Source organism: Eleginops maclovinus, chromosome 3, assembly GCF_036324505.1.
Source record: "Eleginops maclovinus isolate JMC-PN-2008 ecotype Puerto Natales chromosome 3, JC_Emac_rtc_rv5, whole genome shotgun sequence".
In the NCBI taxonomy this organism is placed as follows: domain Eukaryota; kingdom Metazoa; phylum Chordata; class Actinopteri; order Perciformes; family Eleginopidae; genus Eleginops; species Eleginops maclovinus.
In genome coordinates, this window is record NC_086351.1 from 2,141,028 (window position 1) to 2,169,002 (window position 27,975).

The following is a 27,975-nucleotide window of genomic DNA, read 5'->3' on the forward strand; positions in this document are numbered from 1 at the left end:
AAGTACAAGACCTGAGTACTTCTACTTTACTCAAGTACAAGATCTGAGTACTTCTACTTTTACTCAAGTACAAGATCTGAGTACTTCTACTTTTACTCAAGCACAAGACCAGAGTACTTCTACTTTTACTCAAGTACAAGATCTGAGTACTTCTACTTTTACTCAAGTACAAGATCTGAGTACTTCTACTTTACTCAAGTACAAGATCTGAGTACTTCTACTTTACTCAAGAACAAGACCTGAGTACTTCTACTTTACTCAATTACAAGACCTGAGTACTTCTACTTTACTCAAGTACAAGATCTGAGTACTTCTACTTTACTCAAGTACAAGATCTGAGTACTTCTACTTTTACTCAAGTACAAGACCTGAGAACTTCTACTTTTACTCAAGTACAATACCTGAGTACTTCTACTTTACTCAAGTGCAAGATCTGAGTACTTCTACTTTTACTCAAGTACAAGATCTGAGTACTTCTACTTTTACTCAAGTACAATATCTGAGTACTTCTACTTTACTCAAGTACAAGACCTGAGTACTTCTACTTTACTCAAGTACAAGATCTGAGTACTTCTACTTTTACTCAAGTACAAGACCAGAGTACTTCTACTTTTACTCAAGTACAAGATCTGAGTACTTCTACTTTACTCAAGTACAAGACCAGAGTACTTCTACTTTTACTCAAGTACAAGATCTGAGTACTTCTACTTTTACTCAAGTACAAGACCAGAGTACTTCTACTTTTACTCAAGTACAAGACCTGAGTACTTCTACTTTACTCAAGTACAAGATCTGAGTACTTCTACTTTTACTCAAGTACAAGACCAGAGTACTTCTACTTTTACTCAAGTACAATATCTGAGTACTTCTACTTTACTCAAGTACAAGACCTGAGTACTTCTACTTTACTCAAGTACAAGATCTGAGTACTTCTACTTTTACTCAAGTACAAGACCAGAGTACTTCTACTTTTACTCAAGTACAAGACCTGAGTACTTCTACTTTACTCAAGTACAAGATCTGAGTACTTCTACTTTTACTCAAGTACAAGACCAGAGTACTTCTACTTTTACTCAAGTACAAGATCTGAGTACTTCTTCCCTCTCTGCTTTTGCTTTATATTTGATATCAAGAGCAACGTGGCAAAAAGAACCACATCCTTTTCATCCTTTTATATTTTCTATCAGCAGAAAAACATCCAGCTTGTTATGTTTACTGTCAGACATGCTTTTGATGCTTTGATTAACCAACGTATATATCAAGCTGTCTAAATGTTGTAGGCTTTTTTATGCTGCAAATATTCTCTATAGAACAATCCTAGAAAAACTGCAACTGTTCTGCCGTTGACCTCATTAAAATGCTTTCCGTATCTTAAACTGCACAGGCGTTCATACTTGTATTTATACCCGTCTCACTCACTTTGTGTTATTTGTATTTTCATGTTGTTTTTCGGACTCTAAAATGTGTTTTTCTTAGAGCTTTTAATGTTGGTTGTAAAGCACAAAGTCATACACTGCGACGAGTGACGAAATCAGATGCACTTTTATATTTCGTTAAGTGTCAAATCCTGCTTTGTCAAACAAACAATACAATTGAACTTAAATACTGCGGCAAGAAAAACATCCGTACTCCAACTTCAAACATGTGAGCTGTCCAGAATGTGGATAAACGCTGCATTCAGACACACCGTAACATCACAGACCAAATCAATTCCATTAAAATATACATCAATGTGAATCACAACAGCTGTGCAGTGCCGGGTCAGTACCGCTCTTTGGGCTCGCTGAACTTGCGCTTCTTGCTTTGCACGGAGGACGACGGCGTCCCCTGGCTGTTGGGGATTTCATACTGACAAACCTGAACAAAACAGAGGACACACCCGGTTGGCAGAAAGTCAAACACAGATTTTTATTTTTACTGACAGACAACATCCCACTCCGAGAATCGGCGCTGACTCATCTGAGAAGCAAACCTACGGCCTCGTACGCCTTGTCCGTTTAAAAAAAATCCATCCCGTGTCTTCAGTAGAAAAGCGTTTTATGTGAAGGTGCAGCTTCAGTATTTGCTGCTGGCATTTACAGCTTTTATTCATATGAAATGACGGTTCGGATTAGAGTTTAATAACACATTAAAGATTAGTTTCTCACCATTTTGTTCTTCTTAGCTGCTGGGGTCTTGTTGTTCACTGTCAGGGTTGTCTGCTTCACACACACACACACACACACACACACACACCGAAGCAGTTGTAAGAGAGGATCATATGCTGTACTCGGCTTCTTCTTCTTTCTAATCCTTTTCATTTGAGGCTTTGCAGACCCTTTACATGCCTATATAACACACTGCAGGAAAGGGAAAAGCCCCAGTGTCAGCTTTCTACAACAGATGGCACACTCTTAAAATAAGGAGTGTGTGGAGTAAAGTATGATATAAACTTTCCCCCTTTGTTTATCACTCTGATCCCGATGGCTTCATTTACACACACACGTCTCCCAGTTGTTGGTCAGTAAAAAGAGTACAGATGTTCCTCAGGTTGAAGCTCTTACAGTACAGAGCGACTTGTTGAGTTTTAAAGTGGCTCACTGACCGTGGTGGACCCGATGATGCGTCCACTCCTGGTCCTCTTCAGGTCCATCTCCATGTCAGAGGTCTTCTTCACCAGAGTGTCCATCTGAGGGGGACAGATGGTCCGTGACGACACCCATCATTAAGCGCTCTCAGAGGGGCTTTAGGTGACACTGAGCCTGCAGTCATTCTGCTAGCAAACCCCTCGTCTTTTGTGACCTTTCCTTGTGTTGCAAGTACATTATACTAGACTTAAAAAGTAGCTTCTCACATTTCAATTGTGTCTTTGCTGCCTTCACACATTTTGTTGTTTATCAGGTTCTTTAAGTGGAGAAAGAATACATTCCCAGAAGTCCCAAATGCAATATGGAAAATAAAAACTGTCTTTTCACTTCTTTTTTTTATTTAGTTCTTTCCACTTGTTGTCAATAGGACACAAAAACTTCCATTTGATAAGGAATTGCTTTTCTGTTTTGATTCCTCACTGACAATCTCCACTTGACAAGGTTTCAAAATCAAATTAAGAATGATTCGGTTGAGTTTTATCTGTATTTTAATGCATACATTCTGCTTTTCCCCCATTATATTTTGTGTAAAATGCTAACAATGAGTTGAGCTTGGTGTAGTTAATGTCTCACGTACCTCTATAACCTCCTCACAGCTCTCGATGTTCTCATGGCAGCTCGTCTGGATCTCTTGGGTTCAGAAAAAAGAAAAGATGTTCATATAGTTTCAAGTATAAGTATCAAAAGTAGGGTTTCATTTTATCCAATGAAGTTTAAACATATTTTAATAGAAATGTCATAAAAAGAGCTCCAAGCTGATATTTAATATACATAAATTCAATCCTAAATGAGGCTTTTAAAGACTTTATGAAGCCTTTTATAAACCTCACTCTTAGATTAGAACATCTACCGGGTTTATAGTGATGTTGATGGTTTAATCTCCTAAAAACCTGCATATCGTTCTGCATTTTGGAGACATTATACAACACAAACTAGGGCTGTCCCCGACCAAGGATTTTGTTGGTCGACCAGTGGTCGTCATTTACTCCGACTAATCGACTAATCGCCCCCCCCCCCCCAATTTTTTTTTTTTTTTTTTTTTTTTTTTTTTTACAATTTTGACCGGGATACACATCTGTGAAGTTTTACCTTTAATGCCCGGCTACCGCATCTATTCACATTTACCACTAACGCCAGGAGTAACCTTGTGTGACTACTAACAAAATGTTTCCTGGTTCATCTAAACACTAGGCCTATAGCCTACACAAGTTCTTCTCTCAGTCGGAGAGTGAGAAAAAAACCCGACGTTCGCAGAAAGACAGACGGAGTTTGAACATTCTGATTATTTATTTTAAACAGGCGCCACACACGTACTGAATGATGATGCAACAATTCAACAAAACCAAAAATAATAATACAGCCTTAAACTAATTAAAAAAAAAAACATATTATTATTTTCGTTTCTTTTGGAAATGTACATAACGAAAAAAAATATGATTGCTGTAAAATAGGCAAACATGAATAGCCCTAAACTAATAAATAGGCCTAATTTGAAACAGACAGTGCAGATTAACAGACCAACGAGGTAGACTTGCATAAAAAACCTGAAGCTCACAGTGATTTGTCCTCGGCTCTGAGTTTTCTCAAATTGTGAGAAAGGAAGACCAATTTGTCCACATTGTCAGGGAGAAGTGAACTCCGCGTCTTGCTAACAATGAAGCCGGCCTTAGAGAAGATGCGCTCCGATGGTGTGGACGTGGATGGGATGGAGTGAATACGCATGGCTGCTCTGGCCAGCTTCGGGTAACGCTCCTCGTTTTTTTGCCACCATGCTAGCGGTCCCGACTCAACTTTTGTTTTATCCTCCAAGTACCATTTCATTTCATTGTTCTGTTCTTCTGTCTGCAGCTCCTCATCTGTACCCATCAGCATGGATATTTCGTCCTGCTTTTCATTCTTTTTTGTTTTCTTCTGTGGTACAGGCCCGGGTTCGTTGTCGTCCCCACTGGCGTGCTGTGTCTGGGCAGGCTCTTCTGCTGGAGATAGACTCTCAGCTAAATCCAACACCGTAGTGTATGCCTGGTTGCGTTTCTCTTCCTCCATAAACGATAAGCTTTTAAAGCGTGGGTCCAAGACAGCAGCTTTGATGTAAATGCTGGACTGCAGCTCCTTGTTTAGCTCCCACCTCTTGTCAATTTCCTCACCAAGTGTTTTCTTCAGTGCTGTCACGGCCGCGCTGTCATCCTCGCGCAGCAACAGGTGACGTCTTTTCATGTTTATGAGCATGGGCAGCGTGGCAGAGAGAGATGCATTAAGATCTTGTGAAAGCAACTCTGTAAGTGTGACCATCGGCTTCAACACCGACACTATGTCTTCTGTTATCCTCCATTGGACCGTGGTGAGATCCAAATCGCGGTCAGATCTGTGTGTGGTAACGCTAACGGGGTCGGAAAGTACAGCGGTGACCGGCCACCTCTGTTCCAGAAGGCGCTCCAACATGCAGTGAGTGGAGTTCCATCTCGTGGAGACATCCTGGATGAGTTTGTGTTCAACCACGTTCTGTTGTGTTTGTTTTTCAGTGAGAGCCGCTGTAGCCTTGGCACTTTTCTTAAAATGTCCAACAAGACGTCTGGCAGCTGCTATGACACGGCAAATGGGATCTTTTTTAAGAGCCGCATTGATGCACAGCTGCAAAGTGTGCCCTGCGCAACGAACTCCTTGGACGTTACCCCAGGACGGGTTACGCGCTAACTGATGGGCGCACAGCACCATGTTCGCGGCATTGTCATGTACAAGAGCGACCCTTTTTTCCGCGGGGATTTTAAAGTCTGCCATGACTTCGCTGAGTCGCTCTGCTATGTTGACAGCTGTGTGGCTCACTCCCAACTCTTTCGTTTCCAGCACGAATGAATGCAGTTGCCAGTTATCCGAAATAAAATGCGCTGTGACCGTCATGTAACTTTCCATCTGGTTAGATGTCCATGCATCTGTTGTGAAGCTGAGTGCTTTGCAGTTATCGATCTTGCCCTGGAGTGTTTGTTTTATTGTGCTGTATTTGTTTGTAATCGCGTGCATCACTGTTTCACGTTTTGGCAGGCTGTATCCGGGCTCGAGGCAATTAATTAGATCTTTAAATCCCTCACCACTGACGATATTCACAGGTCGCATGTCCAGCGCTATGAAGTCAGCTATTTTGTCAGTTATGTCTCTCTTCCTTTTTTCAGACAGAGGGGCTTTCATTGTGAGCTTCTGCTGCGTTAATGATGAGGAGGATGAGGAGGATGATGAGGATGACGTGGAGGTGGAGGGGGCTAGATTGCAATAAAGTGGATGCGCCTGTAGAGATTTAAATAATAAGTTAACCAGTGAGCTGGATAATTTAGCCTTACCAATACTAGCGACAAAACTAAATGTACTTAATTCATTATTTATTAATTCAATGTATTATTTATAATTTATATATATTTATAATAGGCCTAATTGCATTAACTTCATCGCATAGGATAGCTAGGCTAGTAGGCTAAGCTACTTACATTCTTGAGGTGGTAAATCATGTTCGTCGTGGACGAATGATAGGCAAATGTTTTTCTGCAAATTTGGCATATAACCCTCTTTGGGTCATCTCTATCCTTTTCGAAATGCTCCCATATCTTAGAGCTCCTTCCAGACATGATAGCCAAATAAGTCGATGCTGTCCTTGTCAAACAAATCAAAACCGTTTAACGTCTTTCTTGTCACGCCCTTCAAATTAAAAGTCCCGGAAGCCCTTTGACGAGACGCGGCTTTTTTCCCCTGCGACCAATCGACCAATGGAATTTGGTCGACAAGTATTTTTTTTGGTCGACCAACGATTAATCGATTATTTGAGGTCAGCCCTAACACAAACAAGGCCAAAGTGAACCCTGGAAAATGTATGGCAGTTGAAGTGTGAGGAGGATTTACCCGTGTTGTCCAAGTCTGTGCTGTCGTCAGGTTTCTCCACGTCTTCAATCACATGAGTCTAGAGATTAAAACATGTGTATCTCAACACCAGGATCAGAAAGTGTCAACATGCTGACCCCACACACACACACACACACACACACACACACACACACACACACACACACACACACACACACACAAAAATACATTGGACCTGTAGCCTCACAAATGTCCCAATACATGTGTCAATCACGAGGCTGTTGGACACGTCGCAAACTCTCTTATCCTTTTTTGGGGGGAAGGCGTGACACCGGTCTTAAAGGTGATAAATGAAATGCTCAAACAAATAATCTGCATTTCAGAGCAGTTTTGCATGCACTGACCTGCGACAGGACTCCCTCCTCCTCCATATTTAGAACCCACTTCTCCGTCATGCTAACACTCTCCTCCACCTGCAGACATTAAGCAACATGCACAGCTCATCACAACTCAGCTCAAAGACCCAGGCGTCCACTAAAGACGGTGAAAACAACCTCAAAGAGAGAGAGCATATACAGGATTCCCATTGCTTCACTGAGGTTTACATCTACCTGCTCCAGTCTCTGCCTCTCTGTGGCCATGTCCAGCTTCAGAGTATGGTAGGGAGTGTTCACCTCCCCCATGGTGAGTTGAACCGGCTCTTTCTCAAACTCCATGGTGTCGCCGTCAGCGTCCTTGAAGCCCGGCGGCTGGTAGTCCTGAGGAGTGACTGTTACAGACAAACAGACAAAACCTCAACTAGGAAAAAACAGCAGGTCTGGCCATGAGGAAAATCTGATGGCTGACAAATCAAAGCTTCCTACACACACAGTTTCTCAATCTACTAAGTTTTCTTCACATATTTGACAACTACATATAATATTTGAGGGCTTGAATCTGCAGCACATGTCGGAGAGTTCGAGCAGTGCATGCTCATTGGAAAATCAAACATGTGCAAAGCTCATTTTACTTTATGTCTCACTTATGCTGGGTGTGTGTGTGTGTGTGTGTGTGCTGTGTGTTACCGTTGTAGTAGGATAGCTTCATGTTGAGACACACGTGGTCAGGGAGAGGGCCGAGGTTCTGCATCAGAGTGTAGAGCTTCCTCACCAGCAGGATGCTCGCCTTCTTAGTGTTGCCGCACATCATGGACGACACCTCGTTGTCGTTGTTGCTGACGAAGAAACGGTACAAGGAGATACGAACAGAAATCATCAATTAAGAGCTGCAGTTTCAGTCACTTTTGCCAAGTACTCATTCTGTATCTGTAAAACAATTTGTAGCAAGGTCACCACTTTTCATTCTGACAGGTCCATCATTTAAGCATGTTTCATGGCCAGGATAATTCCATTAACAAAACATTAAACTTAGTTTTGTACGTTTAAATTCAATTTTGACATTTGTAGGTACATAAATATATTTAATAATGCACGTTCTTTCATTCATGTATTCATCTTTAATAGTGAAATTATTTTAAAAATGCACAATTTATCATCATGTCCTTAGGTTTGGATTTTTTCCCCCCAAACTTGAAGCCACTTCTGAATTCGAGCAATAAAATGCATTAAAAGTTATTCATTCATAAACCTGGCTGAACACAATTCGACAAAAAGGACAGTTACTTCCAGGTATGTGAATGTAAAGCAAAGTTAAAGATGAATTATATTTATATTTTCCTTTATTATCTTCCTGCATTGATATGAGGTGTATTCACTGTCTTCTGAGTTTAAAAGATAAAAAAACATCCCACCTCTCAAAGTCCATCTGCGCTCCTTTTGTAGTGTACTGGATCCTAAACTGGTAATACTCGGTCACTTTCTTAAAGACAAGAGAAGAAAGGTGCTATGTAAGAGATACACAATGATCACAAAGCAGCTTGTTATCTGTACAGTAGTGTAGCTTTGTTAAACATCAATAATGGCAAGAAGAAAACCTGCACGTTACCTCTGGGTTCTCTGGGTCAGTGTAGATCTGAAAAAGGCCGATATAGAAACACATTAGAAGCACGAGTCTTTCAAGACTTAGACGAAATGTTCAAAAACATGAGCTGAAAAAGTTACTATTCCCAGCATTTGCCTGGGAATCTATTTATTGCTAAAAAGCCATTTACAAAATACTCACAGACATGATGACTGTACGCAGCTGGTGAAAAAAAAACCAACACATTTAACCACGTTAGTTGTATGAGACACGGGGAAATATGAATAACGACTTACTCGGCTGGTTATGTTCATTTATGATGTCTAATTCATAAAGACTCAATTAGACATTATGGAAAAGGTTGAGTTTGACTTACATACTTCTTCTGGATGGCCTCAAAACATCCCTGCATCCTGTGAGAGTGTAAACAAAGCACACATCTAATTATCTGTCAAACAAATCCTTCAACTTTCATTGTTTAACTATGACTGGAGATCAAGTTGTTATTGACCATTGGACAATCTGGTTGGCACCGGGACAGCTGCGTTCCTCTTTTAGGATCATCACTTTCTGATCTGTGGGAATCAAAAAAGACAGATACTTCAAAATGGTAATAGATCTTGATAGTCACTGCGATGTGCCGACAAATCCATGTGTAATCTAACCTTCGACATATCTGCTGCCGTAGGCTTTCTCTGGGAAAATGCCTCGCAGGTATGTGATGCCAGACACTGCAATGGCCAGAAGCTTCTTCATAACCACGATGGACTGCTGCTCTGAGAGAACCTGATTAGGTAACAGCTGAGTATCCTGCATGAGGGAGAGAAATTAATCACATACTGCTTACTCGTCACAGCTAACAAGAGACACTAGAAGTCAGACAACAGTTGTAATAGAACAAGTGAGCCTTCAATATAACATCAAATAAAAAAATGTAGATATGCAATGTAATATTTTCCCCCTCAAGTCCAGCAACACAAAAATAATAGTAGTGTTCTGAAACTTAAATAATGCTGTGGATCCTTTTATAAAAACAAGTGGTAAAGGTAAGTAATGTAAAATAAATCAGATGCAACCAGAATATAATTACCTCTGCAGCTTATAAATACATGATGATCATAGATTTTGTCATTTATAGAAACTCTGAATCTGCAGATAAACTTGTTTTAAGAAATCATATTCATGTTGTACAGTAGATGTATAAAATACCATAAAATGATCACGCTCAAAAGCACTTTACACGTATTTGTTGTGGATGAGTAAATGTACTTTATCTAAAATAACTAGTTCTACTGTTGTGAATATGGAGACAAAGCAGAGATTACAGCTTTTCTTAAACTAGCTTACTTACTTCTTAAATATACATTAACTTTAATGCTTGAGTGCTTTAAGAGTGATTTTACCTGTGAAGTTCTAACTTTTTGTACACAAGCCATTGCGTCGGTGAGAGACAACGAAATCAAAACTGCAAAAAGAGAATTTATGAGTTAGCCAACATTAGCTAATTACCGTTTTTACATTTAGCTAGGCATTAACACAACAGTCCCTGACACAATTAGAAGGTGCTGTTACTTACGTATCTGGTACTTAGATGGCAAAAATGAAGGAATATTTGAACAAAAAATGTAAACAATATAATACAATCCGTACAATTTATATTTTTAAAGGTTAGGTATACAAGCTAGCTTTGCGTTAATCGAACCTTTCCCGCGATTAGTTTGATTGACAGGCACCAATAGCCAATCACAGAGCAGGGATGTTGTCTAAAGTTTACTACAAAAAAATAATGACAACATGGATGCAGATCCTCTTGTTAACAATTTGTTTCTGTATTTATTTATTAATAAAACATGGACAAGATATAAGACATAAGATTTCAAACTAACATGTTACATTGATAATGTATCTCATGAGTAGTTAAGGTGCTTTGTGTCGATGCAGTGCGGCCCCCGCATCGCCCCCAGTTATTTTTCTGTGAAACCATTGGTCAACGGGCTGTCAATCACATAGAACAGAACCATTCATGGCATCTCATTGGCTCTATTTGCCCAGCACTGCTCGCCTATTGGTTACTGTAAATGTCAATCACAAGTGAAGCACCACCCCCTCATTGGTGATGTCACATCTCGTTACGCCATTTTTTTTGGGGAGCAGCAGCACTAGTCGTGTCCAGAAAAGGAGGATTAGATTCAGTACAGGTACATCAAACCGTACCTTGTATATTCAACTCTTCGAGTTGTCTGGCAAACGGGACACTTGCTTGTCCATCACACTCACACAATGTCGTCAGAAAACCTCGACTCGGACACTCAGGTGGACTACGAGGACGAAAAACAGGTGGGTTTTTGTGACTGCTGTCTTGATGTTGTTGGCTAACCACAGCTAGCTAGAAGTGGCTAACACCAGCTAGCACAAGTGAAGTGTGTATTCTCAGCGCTGCAGAAAGGCAGAGGAAGACTACTGTGAGACCTGTAGAGATAGGATAAGCTGGTTGCTGTGTTGAACGTGGTTTTGTCGTGGCTGTCCCACAGCACCATGCCAGTGTGTCACTTTGTTTTGTCCCTTGCCTTGTGTCATTGGCTGGCGAGTCTACAGCAGCTCGGGCCTCATTGGTCTGTCCTGGAGGGGCTTAAAACGTGCCATGAAGGGCCTGCAGTCTCCCAGTAAACACAGAAATGTGTAGTTTCTCTCAGTGCACTTGGTATTATAAAACACTGGGTTATGCCTGACTTGCACATGGCTCGATGTTCCTGATTGTGCTTTCCTGACAACTGCAGTAGGACAGTGCTTCCGCATTTCCTTTCAGTGGCACAACAACGTCAGTGATGTAAACACATGAGAAATGCCTTTGCAAACATGGTTTTTTTCTGATGTTCGTAATTATATGCATTATAATAGCTATATACACAGAAATAAACTTGACATGACCGTCAGAAGTTAGAAAGAAGGCTGATTGAGTATTTGTCTTCATAATTTAAATAGATGTTTTGTCATTGGGACATGTACATAACATTATAATGATTAATTATAGATATAATGCCAAGCCCTTAACTGTGTCTTGATTCACTGAACAGTAAGTCAGAAGCTGTGAATCCAGATTTTACTGTTGATAAACCTGGTGTATTTTATGCTGAAGCTTCATTGTGTGTACAGACATTGAGACATGGTAATTGTTTTGACAAACACTGTATTACTAACTTAGTTTCTGTCAATAAATATGTGCAAAATAAGGGAAACATTAAGGTCTTGTGAGGACCACAGACCCAAAAATCTCATTTAGCTAGCATCACTTTATTTTACATTTTCATCAACATACCAAACCCAAAAGTAAAAACTGGTTTAGAAGAAGTGGGCTTTAGACTTCTAAAGTGGAACAAGCAGATGCAATATACATTAGTAAAGTGTGAAATAAATGTAATTTCAAACTTTGACACTGAGAGTTGTTTTACAGTTCTGCACATGAAACATTAACTCTCCTGCACGTTCCCAGAATGTGTTGTTGGATTCTGCAGGTTCTCTGCAATGGGGCCGAATATAGTAGCTCATAAATTTCTCGTCATGGACCCAAGTGAATCTGCACAGTTGTTGCCACACGTCCCCCCCTCCTCCTCCTGAGGGAATCTGTTCGTCGGCTTCTGTGTCCTGAGTCACATTTTATCCCTGCCCAAGCAAGCTTTGCAGGCTGAGTGCCCTATCCTGTCTGTTGAGTGGAAGTAGGTCTATGTTCTGTAGTTCTTGCTCAAGCTTTATGTGCAGACGGTGCACAAATGTCCTCTGGAGTTTGAATTCTGATATCCTACGTGCACTTTACACCTGCTCCTTCCTCATATCATTTCAGCATGCAATAAAAACACTTCATTCATCCTATGTACACTAACAGCTTTTCCCCATTTCTAGCCCAAATGACTGGCCTAAAAATCAGCCTGACAGGGATGTGAAAGACTGGTCTCTGACCTGTTTGGCTACTGCTTGTCATTGTATTGTGCAAACACTAGCGTTGTCTTCTGAACCGCGCCCTAAAGCTTCGGTAACTCTATCCTGGTTTCGTAAGAGCTGAAAAAGTCAAGTTAATGGTTCTTGACCTTAATTCCAACATGTTTTTCTAAAAAAAACACTAACTATACCATCAATGAATTCACAAAAACAAGAAAACAAGCAAAGGATCCGTGATATTTACTGTAAACTTGTTATTTAAGGGGCCAAAGTGTGACCTTAGGAAGCAGTTTGTTTTGTCCACATTAAGTGAAAATAACACCATTTAAGAACGTGGGCTTTAGCAGTGTCTGATGTGCAATACTGTATGCTTTATTATAAAGGTTAACTGAGGTAGATTTGTTGAAAAGCACTTGGATAGACTTCTGCGGGTCAGAGTTCTTTCTTCATCGACTAGTTTGAGCTTTTACAGATCCTTACATGATGCTTTTGTGCACATAGTCTTTGTCAACAAGTTTCCCAAAGAGGGCATGAGTTAATTATTGGTGTGCAAGCTTCAAAAATCATTTTGACCTCATTTCAGATCTGTGTTTGTACCAAGCCGTGTCCTCATCATGAGTTATCCCCTGTCAGGCATAATGGTAATTTGAGAGACAGTAACAGAAGTACAGTTTTCTTATGGCGCATGCTGTTCTGAAGTATCTTCAGCTCCCACTAGCCATTGTCAGAGCTCTGTGCCACTTCACAGAAGAGGTTATTCAGAACAGCTTAAGTGTTTTTGAGGAATGATTTGTAGGTGTTTGTGTAGAAGCAGCATTTTTGGAATTGCAGGGTGATGACCATAATAAGAACCTGTCACTTAAACAGCTTTTCCAGTGTGGCCTGGTTTTCTGCAAAAGACGAGTGCTTACGTGCGCTTGTTGTTGTCTCCACAGGACTCCCAAGAGAAGAATGCAAACCCTGTGAAGGCAGAGAGGCCAAGCTGAAGGCCAAGTACCCGGGCCTGACCCAGAAACCCGGGGGCTCAGACTTCCTGATGAAGAGACTACAGAAAGGGGTAGGTGACCACGGTTTGTTTTGTACATGTTGAGAGGTGTGAAGACAAGATTGTGTCTCCGATTATGAGAGGGAAACTAGTGTTTATTCAACGAGAATTATTACCCATACAAATATGCTGTTGTATCCCATATTTGCAAAGGCATGTTTGTCTGCGAGCAAACCCCTGAATCCCTTTTGTGTTAATGCTAGACATTTTTTTTAAACGATTTCAGCTATGTAGTCGTGCAGAGTTATCTTGTATGATCAGTCAAGCTCCATGCATCACTGTCACTAAAACATCCTCCTAATGAACTGTTGAAAAAGCAGGATTTGGTGAATTAATTTAATTTAATCTTGCTAATAATAATAAGATGTGTCTAGCTAGGCATCAATGGAGTTTTATTGTACAAAATGTAATCCAAACATGACCAAAGTTAAGGACTTCCATCTAGAGCTCCATTCAGCAGGCCTACAGGAATACATCTACTGAAGCAGATAGCAAAATACTTCCTCCTTTGACCAGAATGCATTGCAACATCATTGTTTATTTGTGAGCCTGTTTAATGTATTATTTCAGTTGATAAATTAAACAGCTTACAAGAGCATTGTTCTCTCTCCTCTCCTGGAAAAAGTGTTTCTCTCTCCACCTACACGTACTGTATATATATACCAGAGATCTTCCACCTCAGGAGATTGTTGAAAGTCATTCTGGGAAATCACTGACAAGCAGTAGGAGTAGCTGAGGCAGGCTGGAGTGAAAGCCAAAAAGTAAATTGCAGTTGTTAATCAAAAGATAACTCCCAGATAGACCATCATCAGAGATTGATGATATCAACCCGTAAGGGGGGGGATTGATTCAGCACAACACGATACTCTTGATGTAAACAGAATGGGTTAAAATGTAAGAGCTGGAGGAATCCACATGTAGAAAAACACATTCAAGGACAATTTGAACCAAAAAGCCTCAAACTTTGAACAAAACTTGTTCATTTTGGCTTTGCAGGATTTCCCATTACAGATCTGTAAAAAAGGTATACACATAGGCAGATAAAGGTCATCTATTAAAAAGGAAATCGAGATAGTTGGCAAGTTAAGTCTGCCTCTTCTCTGCACAATGGAAGGTATTGATTTTGCTACACCGCTGTGAGACGGGACGGAGGAAGAAGACGCAGGACTTCCACAGATTTCAAAAAGTTCTGTAGAAAAGAAAATAGAATGTAGGTATAATGGAAACTGCTAGGTAAAGTTAGCATATCACGAGTCTTAAAACAACTGTTTCTGCATGTGTTGAAGGGATCTTTCAATAATTATCTAATAGTTCCCAGTGAATGTCAGCATGCATTGTCTGTTGATGCCCACCCTCAGAGAGGGAGTAGGCATGGAAAGCCAAAGACAAGCCGGGCTTAGAAGCATACAACGCCTCAAACAAGCTTCTGCTGAACTTTGGAATGCAGTTTTGTAAGGAGTTAAGACAGTAAAGGATGTCCCCCAGGTCTGATATTGGGATTACATCAGGAAATGTCTCCACAGGGTCAGTACGGACCAGAGGAATAATTCCAGGGACTGAAGACGCTTTTCAAATGACGTCGTCTTGATATCTTTGAACTCAGTCGGCATCATGTTTTCTAAAGCTGTGAGCACTTCTTCTTATCTCTTTTCTCTCACAGCAAAAGTACTTTGACTCAGGCGACTACAACATGGCCAAGGCAAATATGAAAAAGCTTCCTGTGGCGGGGCCCGACAAGAACCTGGTGACCGGCGACCACATTCCCACGCCGCAGGACCTGCCGCAGAGGAAGTCCTCCTTGGTGACCAGCAAGCTAGCCGGCTAGCCTCCATCACCCTGGAAGCACCCTAACCCCGGCCTCCTGGGGCTCCCATCAAAATATCCCTCCTCCTCCTCCTCCATCTATGTCCACCCCCCTCCCCTCTCTTCCCCTTTTCCTCCCCAGGCACCACTGGCTTTAACATGTCGGGCAGAGTTGTATAAGTTCAAAAAACTCCATTTGCTTGTATGTGGGTGGGGCAGTGTGGGAGGGGTGGAGGTCGCTGCCTTCTCGGCGTTCCCACCATGCACCCCCCCCCCACACACACACCCCCCTAGTTGTTTTTTGTTCGCTCCGAGATGCATCACAGTGGGTGTGTCATCGGGCAGGGTTTGGAGGGGGTGAGTGATAATGCACTTTGTAGTCTGTAGTATGCTTTGTTTAGTTTTTGCATCCTAAATGACACCAAAATAATTTGTGTAAGGGAGTTAGGAACCTTGATTCTTTGGTTCCTTTTGTTCCCTGTCTTTGCCGGTGGCAAGCTGGAGCGGGAGGGGGTGACAGACATGTGTCAATAATGGCTTGCATACCAAATCTGAGTTCTTTTGCATTCACTGACACCATATCGGGAGGAAATGGGGGACATGAACGGAGGCCTTCCTTCGTTGAACAAAAATCCAGCTCAGCCAAAGGGGGGTTTGAAGCTTTCTCTCTCTGCTCATGTTGCTGTAATTCTTGACTCCCTTTTCTCCTGTTCAATCTAATTATGCTGCATGATTGTAACATGTAAGAAAAAAGAAATGTAACATGTTTTTTGTTTTTCAACGGGAGCGGGGCTTTTGCTTAGTAATAGGAAGTATAAAAACAAACACACGGAGCCCTTAAACGTTCACACTTCCTTCCTTCCTTCCTTTCCTTATTGCTATCCCGACAATCCATGAACACGCGCTCCTGTAATCGGCCCGGGGCGAGAGCCAGCTGAGTATGTCCTTGTATTATTTTTAATGGCGGGGAACCATGCCAGTCTGAGGTCAGTCTTACTTTGGTTGCTGTCGAGATGCATCAAAACATGTGTTTGCCATGAGCCTAAAAAGATTTGTGGGGTTATTGAAGCACCCCGCGTAGAGTATATGCTTCTGTAAATAATACTGAAACAAGCACGTAATAGGAGATGAGCTCTCTGAAGACTGAGAGAAATGGCAGTGCTGAATCGACTCGCTTGACTTCACACCACAGCTATCAGTCTCAGAGACAGGGGGTCTCATCCATCTATTTAATGTGGCCTGTTACCATCATCTGGCTCGCATTGTGAGGTGACGAGGCAGACTGGAAGCTGGTCTGACTCACTTTGTGTTTGGATCTCATGAACATAGAGTGATGTAAAACATGACCCAGACATCTTACTTTCTGGTCATCTTTAAAACACAGATTTAAGAAACACTTTGTTAGCCTTTCAACTCATATTGTGACTAAACTGCTGTAGCAGATAATGAAAAGACAAAAATATCCTTCATAGATGTGCCGTGACAATTGCTTTCAGACATTTAGGACCGACCAAAAATAAATAATTCTAGCTGCTTGTTCTCACAAAGGACTTTAATTCATCGCCGTTTTGTTGGAGATGGTTTTCTCGATGTTTTACACTTTATATCACAATCACAGGAAGTGGTTCCCTTGACATGTTGCCCTCTCTGGCCAGTCACAATTTAAGACACTAACTTCAGTGAAATAACATTACTACTTCCCTTAAACATTAGCTGGAGTATAGAGCTGCCACCATTGCCCCGTAGAACAAAGGGTTTTTGTTTCAAACTGAGTCACCACACAGACTGATCTTTGATCCCGGGAGGTAAACAGCAGGAACCCTGCTCACAACAGGTGTCAGCTCCCCAGATTGTCATCACAGGCTTAAAGTGGGACACTGCATGCCTGCAGGATGCACTCACCCCAGCACTTGGAAAGGCAGAGAGAGATTTTAAAACACACTGCACTCATATGCCACCTGTTAATGTGGTGCAACCTCTGAGAGAGAATCAACAAACCTGCAGACTCTGAATGCATGCTGTCCACACATCCAAGAACTGGACGCCGGCGCTCACTGAGAATCAGCCTCCTGTAAAACACGGCTTCAGGGAACCTTCACAAACGCACTCTCCACCATGTAGACCAAGTGACGGGGTGCATGCACCATCACTTCCTCAACCTCACTTCTTTTCCTTCGAGAAAAACGTGTCAAATGTGCAGTGGGCGAAAGAGAACCGACCTGTGCGTATGTGCTCGTGATGGTGTTGTATGAATGCACTGCTTGTCTCTGTTCCATCTATTGTAAATAGACTTCAACAGGAAGGGATTTTTGTGTTGTTTCCCACCTGCTTTTCACTCATAGCCTGAGCTATTTTCTGATTCAATGGCTCCTCTCTCCTTTCTTTTTAACACTACTTCTGCTCGATCTTAGTGAGACGCAGAGGCCATGTGAATCTGTATCATATGAACATATGTGTAAATGCTGCTGATTCAGTCAATGTCAAATCAAAGAACACCGGTCCTCTTGATTTTACCAGTCCCCCCCCCCCCCCCCCCCCAAGAATCTTTGTTTCAGAGCTCCTGTCGCGAAGTCGATTCATTTGAGACTGGTAGACAGCAATGTAAATTCTACCCTACATTTTTAAAGGTGCATTATTGAACTTCATCCAGCTTTTGTCACTTTTGATTGACAATAACAGAGCATTAAGCATCATATTGTGTCAAAAAGACTAAAGTTGTGTGCTTTTAAAAAGTAAAGATGGCGGCCAGGAGTTCTTGAATGCTACTTGATGTTTGGCTTTGCACAGAGCGGTTTAACGAGAGGAAATAGCAGGGTATGTTTCAAACACAAAGGGTGTCTCTCGTTCAGCTATATAAACACGTGCCAGAATGTAAAAAGAAGCGACAGGCTGTGTGCTCTGAAGTTCTTTCGTGCTGCTTTTACCTTTGTCTGTTTTATTGTTTTTATTTGCAATGATATGTTTAATTTTCTTGTGTTCTCTTACTTACCATAATTAGTATATTTCATCCTGGCCCAAGATAACTGCAGGGAAATCAGAGGCACCCCTTGCTTCCAAGGAAAAAAAATAAAATAATGGTTTACATGTTTAAAAAGGATGAGTGGAGAACACAGGAATGACTTTAAGACTTCAGAAAGTACACGAGTACTTGGATTGTTTCAGTTGTGTGGGAGTAGGTGAGAGGATTTTTGTCAGTATTTGAAATAAACTTTTACATTAATACAGTTTCTTTGTTTTTCGTTAATGTGAGGCTGTGGTATTTTCCAAATATGTATGAATCCCTCGCAACACATGAGAAAAGGTCACAAGATTTAAGTGCAAATGACCGAAACTCTTTGGGGAAACACCGTATGGAGCGGTTCAAAGGAGTACGACCTTCCTCTGACCACCAGGGGGAAGCACTACCATTCAACACGTTCTGGAAAATTCTAGTTCCTAACGTACTCTGGAATATGTTGGATTTGTGGAGAAATACTGGGTGTGAATGTCTCGCATATTTAGATGACAAGAACCCTGCTGTGATTAAGCATGAAGGAATATGTCAACACACCCTCATGTAATATCACAAATGTTGTGTGTGCCAAAGTGCAGGACAGGGTGACTCTAAATGTCAGCGGTATGTCCTCTTTTTAGTGCAGTTGACTGCAGTACATAAATTACAAATCCGTTCAGCTACAGCCAGGGTTTTATTTTGATTTATTGTCTAGGATCAGATTCAGTGACATCGAAGTTGCTGTCATCTATCAAACCATAAACATATCAAGAGACCTAAGCTACCTGCTGCATACCACAATGGCACTGTGAAAATGTGTCATGGTTGAAATTGAACTTAAAAATATATATAAAACACATTTAGAAATGGCTATATTATTGTTGTTGTGATATAGCCTTTGTTAATATATAAATATCTGACATGTTTGGTTTAAAACCATCTGCATTCTTATATTATATTTTATCTAGGGCACAAAACCATAATATTAATGATGAGTTAAATATATTTATTCAAGTGGGAAAATGAAAAAGAACATGGTGGATTATTTGTTTTAAGATAACATCTCTAAAATACAATTTCATGGTATAAATAGAAAGCAAATATTGGTTTACTAAAAATGCAATGTCTTTTAACTTCATAAAATAGTTCTTATTCGTTATTATGTAAACATAGCCTTTGTTAGTCATAAAGTCTTTATTAATGGGGCTGTTTCCGGTCATTTACTTAGCTCTGTTTGATGTCATGGAAAATTACATACATAACCCCTCAATCTATGAACCTCCTGCTTCACATTTTTAGCTTTGAAATCCTCCACAATATGGAAAATAAATGCTATCCTTCTTCTGTTCTTAATTCCTTTTCCTTATGTATAACAACTGGAAAAAACAAGAACAGTTTGGAAATTCGGAGGCACGGTTTGAGGTGACGTGACGTATGACGTATGACGCATGACGCACACGGATAGTATGAAATAGGCCGTTTGCTTCACTTCCGTTACACTCCCATCATTACCATGGAGAAAGAATCAGCGTTAGAAAATAGGCTAGCTTAAATTATTATTATTTTAAACCACAGACTAGCAACAATATCTTTAATACCCTTTATTTTTTATTCCGTAATCTTTAAAGTTAATCGTCAAACATCCAGAAACTAAACGAGCCTTAAACGTAACCGGAGTCATGAGCTGTTTTATTCTTCCTTCTCAAAATGGAGTCCCCGGGGGAGCCATGCACTACGGCGCTGGAGGAGACACTTCTTCCCCGCCGAAGGAGCCCAGTAACGGGCACGTCGTGTCCAAAGATACCCTAGCGAGACCAAAGAGCCTGGTGGTGAAGACGTCCAATGGGTTTCCGTCAAAAAACAGCGAGGAAAACGAGAACGACTCGTTACCGTCCAGTCCGGAGCTTCAGTCGGACAGTGAGACCGACGAGTCCGCTAGTGGTGGTAGCTCGGCGGGGAACGAGGTGTTGGAAAACGACACCAGGCAACTCATGGGCCGTTTTTTCAGAGAATTTACTCTACTTTCCAAACCACAGTGGACAGAAAGCAGAGAACTAACGACGATGAAAAGAGTGGTGGATGACGTTTTGTCGAAACACAGATACAGTTACAATGGTAGGTAGTGACACGTATGTGTGTGGGTTTTATTCTGCTGCTCATAGCTTTTGAATGCTGAAGCTACAGGCTGTGTATCTGTATTATTTAACTATGCACAATATAATGCATATACTATTTAGAACAGGCTTTTTTTTTACTACCTCTTACTTACATTTAATCCAGTAGTTTACACTCATTTAGAAGGAAGTTGGTTGATTTTAGATGTATGCTTTGTCCTTCCCGAATTAGGAGATTATTTTGTTACAGCTGCAATGTGTTCTTTATACATAGAAAACATCATATATACAAATGATGGTATATAAATGACTATTTATTATTCAAAGACTGCTGCTCCTAGCCTTTAAATGCTAAAGCTACAGGCTGTTTAACTCTATTATTTAACTATGTCACATCTACATAGTTCACTTCTGCCCTCATTTTACTTGCACCTTGCACTATTTTCCTTCCCATTTATTTATGTCTAAAGTATACTGTGTTGCACTGTTGGAGGAGCCTGGGACTTTAGACTTCCCTTGCCAACAGCTACACTGCATCCATTGTGCTTATGACAGTAAAGCCTTTGAGTCTTTTAGAAGATGTAATTCTGACCCTGCCTTGGTTTCTTTTTAGGTATGATCAACAAGCTGTCACTGGAGGACAGAGAGGATGATGCGTGCTTTCTCAGCAAAGTAGCAGAGAGCCTCTTTGCAGACGGGAAAACCAACTGGGGTCGTATCGCGAGCCTGGTGGCCTTCGGTGCGGTGGTCTGTCAGGACCTGAAGGAGAAACACAGGGAGAACTGTGTGGAGATGGTGGCCCAGGAGATTTCTACATACTTGCTATCTGACCAGAGAGATTGGCTGGTCAAAAACAACGGCTGGGTAAGTTGACTAATGGTTGAGTTACAGGATGTTGCGTAACTGCTCTTTACGCAACAAAGCAAACAAGTACAAAGCAGTTTTGCCCCTCAGCTTCACACTATGATTCAAATCTGATGGGTTTTTGTTTTGTTTTTATTTGCAGGATGGCTTTGTTGAGTTCTTTCGAGTAGCAGACCCAGAGTCCACAGTGAGGAACACGCTCATGGCCTTTGCTGGAGTTGCTGGTATTGGGGCTACACTTGCCCTGTTGATCAGGTGAACTTTTGGACACTCAGAGCCTTTTTTTCACTTGGTGGAATCTTTGACAACATCTCTCAGCATTGAAAATTGGACTTAAATGGACTTTAACTTCTGATACGTGGTTCCTTTCATCTTCCAACCCCCAACTGCCACTAAGTTGACCTAAATGGCTGGACTTTTCTGAAAGCAGTCAACCTTCAATATTATTTAAAATACAGAGAAATTATTTTTATAATTGTGAAAATGTTTTCCTATGCAAATTAAAAAAAGGTTAACGGGCAGTCAGTTGATCCTTCTGATTATGTTTACTATCTTAATTCTTCTACAAATCCCTGGCAGTAATGGTCTGTTGTTAATAAGCCCTAGGCCACAGCAGGAAGGTAAAGCAGCCGTTTCCACGTCATGAAGCCCATTTTCATAGAGCCAATTCAATTATTTTTCAACTAGTCAACTACATGAGAAGAGGAGGAGATGATTTGCATGAGAGGAGCTCTGCTTCCCGAAAATGTTGGTTCTGCACTAGGAGAAGAGAAGCCACCACATGCAGGACTTTGTGGGAAATCAGCATCCTGGAAAGTTTGTGTGATGGAGGAAATGACCAATTGCTATGTGTCAGGTAGATTGTGCTGGTCCAATGCACCAAAGTTGACAGAAGTTGGGAGAATTAGTTTGTCTTCTGAGAGAGAAGGCAGACGTTGATTCATAGCACCGATCAGGATGTAAGCTAACACATTTGTACAAGTTGTAAAATAAAAAAATAAGTATAATTCACATGTTTTTTTTGGTACTCTCTTTTTGTAAAGGGAACTTTGCAAAAGACAGAGGTTTCATCTACAGTCATAGTTTCACGCCTCCACACTCTTCAACCTTTAGTGTTTATTCACACCACAACCCCATCAGTCAACAAAGGCTGTCGTTTCCTAGAAATTAGATGAGGCTGTGGCAGCACCCGAGCCCTCAGCTGCATCCGCAATTACTGCGAGTTTGCAGCGCTGGCGTGTTATCTGCAGAGAGCTGGTGCACAACAGCCCCATGCACCAGCAGCAGATTGTCAGAGTGGGGTAGAAACCAGTTCACAACATCCTCAGAAATTGCACAACAATAGTCTGCTTCCTGGGTTTAAGCTACCTTTTCAAAACCCTAATGAAATATGTAGTTGGTTAAGCTATCATGGCAAATATAACATTTGATTTGCTATGTTCGTCATTTTTGGGTTAGCAGCCTTATTCTCTTTTACCAACTTAACATCCTCTGTTGTTGCAGCCAATGAGTAGACGATAATTCAACCCTGCTATTGCATTATTAATCTTAAAATACAACAATATTTTTGCCTTCATTGTCCTTGAAAACTGCTTGTATCTATGTGTAGTGGTGGATAAGAAGCACCTCGTTTTATAGCTCTCTATTGATTTGTTTGGACCTTATGAATCAGGGAAATCCTCGATGTTGTGAGGCTGCCCCCTTGTTTGTTCGGATCCTCCCGTTGTCTCGGGTTACAAGGCAAACACAACACTCAGCGAGGTCTGCAGAGGAAATGGAGTAGAGCCTCTCCATGGTGATGATCCACAGCAGACCTCCCCATGTTCTCCTCTGCGGCTAATGATTTTAGCCTCCACCCTGGTTACCCCTGCAAACCTCATTGTGAAGAACAGGCGGTTACACATCTGGGAATTGAGGCTGAGGCAATTTCATAGAGCAGTTTGCACCATTCACTAGTGTATTGGAGGGGGGGAGGGTGCAGAAAACAGACAGCACTGCAGTGTCTTGGGGCTCAATATGCAAAGTACAAGTCTTTGAACAACCTTGATGTTGGTAACTAGCTTATTAGAGCTATGCATTATTTAAAGCCTTGCACATGCTTTATTTTCACATTAATATGTCCGTCTGTATGGATGGTGTCAATGCTCAATAACACATCAGCACATTTGGCATGCTTCGGAAGAAACAAAAACCCTGCCTTGAATGTATCAACACTTCCTAATAACTAATGTATGTCAAACTGTAAATGAAGCGCTTGTGGTCGATGTCAACATGCATATTAACACAGCAGATTTTAACAAGTGTTCCCCTCTATGGTCGGTTATCTGTCACAGCTGAAGAAACAACTCGATGAGGAAGTTGTCAGCAACATTGATCTTTCGAGAAAACTGCAGAGCTCACCAGAATGTTTTCTTATTGCTGCAGTTAAGCTGTAAAAGGTTGTAGTTCAACTTTTCAGTCAGAAGTGCAGCAGTAAACATGAAGAGAGACTTGAGTAGGTGAATGCATTCCTGTCATAGGATGGTTCTAAGGAGTGGTTTTGAAACTATTGTCTGCATGCATACCAAACATTCAAATGGAGAGTATTGATTATATCCAGCTTAAACCAGAATAGCCCAACCCAGAGGACATCATTCAGGAGTACACCCAAATGCAGCTCGCTTCAGATCAGACATCAAGCGTTCTGAGTCCCTTTGGACTTGGCATTTGTGCCTCCAACAATGAAGTCTGTCCTTTCTTTAGGAATCTTTACAAAGTAGTTTCAAAACTAAATCCACACCCCGTTTCATCACGTTATTTCTTAATGTTTTCTTCCTTTTCCAAGTAAACCCAGCCCGGTGCAGTTCATTTGCACTCTGGTAACTTGAGCTGTGAGGAAGGGCCAGTTTCAGACACAGTCGCACACAGCATTGGTACGAGGCCTCTTCACTTCCTCGTAGCAACAGCACGCCCCTCTTTTAAAATAAGCAACTGTTCTGGGAAGTCAGCTGACTCACTCGTTTATCTTTAACAGGAGGATTCAGCCGCACTTACTGGTTAGAAGCTGCGAATACTCCGAATTCTGACCCTGCTGAGAGGCAAAGATATGTTAAGTCTTCGCAGTTTGAAGTAACACTCTGATAAAGGGAAATTGAACTTGTTAAATTGCTTGCAGGTGAAAACAAACAGATAAAGCAAGTACTGAAACATCTCAATTTTAAAAAAAGTTGCTTTACTTACAAAGAGCTACACCTGTAGACATTGCATCTTAGCCTACAGTGTTGGCATGTTTAACATGCTTGCATAGTTTTTATACATGTGCAAAATATCCTGAAGAAGTCTGCAAACCTTTTCTTTTATCAAGTGACTTTGAGCCTGTTTGTGCCATTTCTTCTCCCAGGTTGATTGACAGATTAATGTCCTAAAGTTTGAGTAGCGCCAACTCCTTAATTCTTATACAAAATTTGGATTCTGATGTAAAAACTACCATTTCCTGTTTTGCAAGGATCTTTTTCCCTGGAAAACCCCAACAAGCAAGGAGCCACATTCACCAAACCTTATGCAAAAAAAAGAAGCTGAAATTTGCATAAGCTGTCTGGTTAAAAGGAACCATGCAAACACTGTTCGTTATTATGGCTGCTATTTTGAATGGTACACAAGGTGACCACTCATTTCTGCTGCTATCTATAAATGGATGTCAACATTCTGGTGTTTAATCTGGTTTGATGTAAAGCAGACAGACACACACACACACACAGTAATTCCTGGTAATGTCAATGGAGCCAAAGGCAAAGCAGGCAATACTGATGATCTGATGTGCATTATCTATGCATTAGACCCTGTATGTAAATTAATTGTCCTCGTGGCTTGCTGTGAAGTGGATTCATACCTGTTGAAAACAAGCAAATCCAAGAATATGTTTAGAAATGTGATGATGTATGAGAGATTAAGGCTCCAAAGAAAGTATTCAACTTTTAAAAACTGAGGTTAAATTGTCTTTCTGAGCAGTTTATAGACCAATGGTTTACTTGGTATAAAACCTAATCAACGATACGGCGATAATACAAAATGAGTAAGTTTGAATCCTATCTAAACTATTTAACATTGTCCTTTTGCAGCATCACACGCCTGTACTCGAGAATGTTAGCTTAAGAAAGGTTAATTGTGACAGACTTCATGTGTTCTGTGCTTCGACACGTGTTTTCATAAAGTTCATAAGCTGCCTTTTGTTAACAGTATTGACGTTGTGGGATGTATGGTGCAATAATGACTTTAAATATAGTTGGAGATCAGAGGTCAAAGGGCTCTCGTTCATCAGTCTGAACCCTGAACATTGTGCTCTGTGGTGAGTGGATACTTATCACATATCACATTGAATCCTCTGGCTGATGAGTCATGTTCCCCTCTGGCCGGAGTCACCCTTTCCTTTGAAACGTTATTCTCCGACTGATGACCCGGCACTGTATTAATAGACGGCTTATCCCTGCCGGCAGCTCTGACCTGCAGGCTGCCCGCTACTATCTTTGTTACTGCAGCTTGCAGTTGCTCCATGTCTTTGTTTAGGAGGGAAATAATCATCTAAATGGGATCACAGTATGATGGGATCTTCAGCTTTTGGTAGATCAAGTGTCACAGCTATGATAGGCTAACCCTCTGTCCACCAACAGGGTTTTCTGGTTGTTGCCACTAAGAGCGCATTAAAACTATAGTGAGTGTTGAATTTGAAATTGTTGGCTAGAAGAAGTCAAAATAGTTTGCTAAAAGTATCCAAAATGTTTGCTAAAAATGTGCAAAACAGTTTTATGAGAGTACGAAGTATAGTTTGCTAAGAGTACCTGAAATATTTGAGAAAACTACTCGTTACTACTACGTTTGCGTAAAGTTGTCGAAATAGTTTGCTAAATATTCAAAATAGTCAGCTTAAAGTACTTTAAATAGTTAACTGACATTACGCTGGCTCTTTTTTAATTAAGAAAACATCTTTCGTGAAGTTTGACAAAGCATAGTTGTTTACAGAAAAGACAACCAAAGTGTAGATGCTGCAGTAGCTTTGAAGACACCGTTTGTAGGGGACACTGAGGTGATGCACATGGCAAAGGGCGCAAGTGTTTCCATGGTTTTACAAAGTACTTGATGTATGCTATAATGGTATTGGAAAAAGAAGCTAAAATTAGATTTGTTACAATAATACAAGCAGTATAGTGTCTTTTTTGTCATGACCGAAAGAACGAGATCGAGGATACAAGCGGCCGAAATGGGATTTCTCCGCAGGGTGGCTGGCCGAGGGGTAGACCTAGGACCAGGTGGAGGGATTATATCTCTGGGAGCGCCTTGGAATCCCCCAGTCAGAGCTGGTGGATGTGGCCAGGGAAAGAGAAGTTTGGGGCTCTCTGCTGGAGCTGTTACCTCCGCGACCCTGACGGATACACGGGAGAAGATGGATGGATAGTGTCTTTTTAAGTATTGTCAAAATACTGAATAAAATGATGTAATACAAAAAACTAGTAACTAATTAGAAATGAAACAGAGGAAAACCCCTCATGTTTTAAAAGCTATATAAACATTGCCATTTAAAACTCCGGTCATATTTTTTCTCTGTTTACTGGGTGTGTTTTATTTCTAAATGCTTCTCTTGTGTAATGATTCATGGGGGTTTTCTTTCTCAGTGTTGTGATTCTTCTAGAGTCTGCTGCAGTGTTTCCTCCTGCTGAGAAACGTTTGCTACGTGACGTCTCGGTACCCAGACGCTCTTGTTGAAACCGCCTCTCAGTACACAGTGTGCTCTACCGCTGGGTCAACCCTGCATTGGGTCATTGGAGGCTGTCCGTGTTTTGTTTCTCCGAGGAGAGATTCGGGAGGGGCGGGGGGGGGGGGGGCTGATGTTCCCAGCAAAAAAGAAAGCCCAGCTTGTTATAGACGGGAAGGAAGTATATGAGGACATTTCATCCAAGAATAAATAGGCCTACCACGCCCGTGCAAATATTTAGATATCTTCCCCATGATCAAGACTCCACATGCCAGGGTTGTCCTTCTTCATTCTTTCTTTGCTGAATTGATTTGCTAAATTATGCACAAAGACAGCAGTGGAAATGATCCATGTTTTTATTTACAGAGAAAAGAAGGGATCGCATTTAGCCTCAGATTGGTAAATGTGACGGATATTGTATCATGTTTTCTGTCTGGACTATGGAGCAGGAATACACCAGAATGTATTCAGCTTTGATCTTGTTCAAAACCCACCTCCACAGCTTCAGGAGTATCCGCAGATGACTGATACTGTTACATATGATTGAATTCTCCAGAAAAATAGTGGACCTTCAGATAAGATTGTGTATTTTACAGTCAGATTGTGATATAGTTTGGCAACTCTGTGTGTTTGTATGAACATAAGTAATCCACTTCCTGTTGGGCTTCTCATTTATTTAATGGGCTGTGTTCTGATAAGATGATATGACTAAAGGATATTGCTGTACCAACCTGTTATTAGAGTCTGGGGAGGGATTAGGCACCAACCTGCCCTCTGTGTTGTGTGGATTCACACTACTGCCTCAAAGTCCAGCACAACCAGTGCAATACTCCATTCATTCCTAGTGTGTGTTCATTTCAATGCCACTGTTTTTAGGAATGTGTACCATCAGAGCACAACGTAAAATAAAAACACCTTTGAAATGGGCTCATAAGCAGGGCCCCATGACAGGAAACAGACACAAAAATAGCTCTGTTTGATTCCTTTTTTTTTTTAAATAAATGTGCAAATTCGCTTACAGATTTGAATATAGTCAAATTACCAAAGCATGCAGCGAACCCGGGGAGTTT

The 27,975-nt window shown here is 41.1% G+C and overlaps 3 protein-coding genes across 4 annotated transcripts; 2 read left to right on the forward strand and 1 right to left on the reverse strand.

Annotated features, from left to right (window-relative positions):
* Positions 1 to 1,614: 1,614 nt before the first annotated feature.
* On the reverse strand, positions 1,615 to 10,136 carry hormad1 (HORMA domain containing 1). Of its 2 annotated transcripts, none has more exons than XM_063880347.1 (16): positions 10,006 to 10,136; positions 9,833 to 9,894; positions 9,095 to 9,239; positions 8,941 to 9,004; positions 8,806 to 8,842; positions 8,631 to 8,651; positions 8,454 to 8,480; positions 8,260 to 8,327; positions 7,535 to 7,683; positions 7,082 to 7,239; positions 6,875 to 6,943; positions 6,510 to 6,567; positions 3,205 to 3,257; positions 2,585 to 2,668; positions 2,148 to 2,198; positions 1,615 to 1,857 (listed from the first exon to the last, which is right to left on the reverse strand). In XM_063880347.1, exons 2-16 carry the CDS (start codon positions 9,863 to 9,865, stop codon positions 1,762 to 1,764), a joined length of 1,113 nt encoding a protein of 370 aa, XP_063736417.1. In that variant the 5' UTR covers positions 9,866 to 9,894; positions 10,006 to 10,136; the 3' UTR covers positions 1,615 to 1,761. The 2 variants fall into 2 exon arrangements, with proteins under 2 accessions (XP_063736417.1, XP_063736416.1); XM_063880346.1 differs by having other exon boundaries at positions 2,148 to 2,201.
* A 436-nt stretch (positions 10,137 to 10,572) lies between these two features.
* On the forward strand, positions 10,573 to 18,430 carry ensab (endosulfine alpha b). The gene is given in 4 exon segments (XM_063879701.1): positions 10,573 to 10,766; positions 13,298 to 13,328; positions 13,331 to 13,419; positions 15,068 to 18,430. Coding segments are annotated over 4 exon segments (342 nt in total). The 5' UTR covers positions 10,573 to 10,709; the 3' UTR covers positions 15,233 to 18,430.
* Positions 18,431 to 19,684: 1,254 nt separating this feature from the next.
* Positions 19,685 to 22,191, forward strand: mcl1b (MCL1 apoptosis regulator, BCL2 family member b). Its single transcript, XM_063879700.1, has 3 exons — positions 19,685 to 20,317; positions 20,930 to 21,180; positions 21,323 to 22,191. The coding sequence occupies exons 1-3, from the start codon at positions 19,882 to 19,884 to the stop codon at positions 21,437 to 21,439; spliced, it is 804 nt and encodes a 267-aa protein (XP_063735770.1). The 5' UTR covers positions 19,685 to 19,881; the 3' UTR covers positions 21,440 to 22,191.
* Positions 22,192 to 27,975: the final 5,784 nt, after the last annotated feature.

Excerpts from the sequence above, each read along its gene's own strand:
- hormad1 (XM_063880346.1), bottom strand. The coding sequence starts at position 9,865 with ATGGCTTGTGTACAAAAAGTTAGAACTTCACAG. Across the intron at positions 9,240-9,832 it reads AAAAAGTTAGAACTTCACAG|GATACTCAGCTGTTACCTAA; the intron begins GTAAAATCACTC and ends TCCCTCATGCAG. Across the intron at positions 8,481-8,630 it reads TGCGTACAGTCATCATGTCT|ATCTACACTGACCCAGAGAA; the intron begins GTGAGTATTTTG and ends GGCCTTTTTCAG.
- mcl1b (XM_063879700.1), top strand. The coding sequence starts at position 19,882 with ATGAGCTGTTTTATTCTTCCTTCTCAAAATGGAGTCCCCGGGGGAGCC. Across the intron at positions 20,318-20,929 it reads ACACAGATACAGTTACAATG|GTATGATCAACAAGCTGTCA; the intron begins GTAGGTAGTGAC and ends GTTTCTTTTTAG. Across the intron at positions 21,181-21,322 it reads TGGTCAAAAACAACGGCTGG|GATGGCTTTGTTGAGTTCTT; the intron begins GTAAGTTGACTA and ends TTTTATTTGCAG.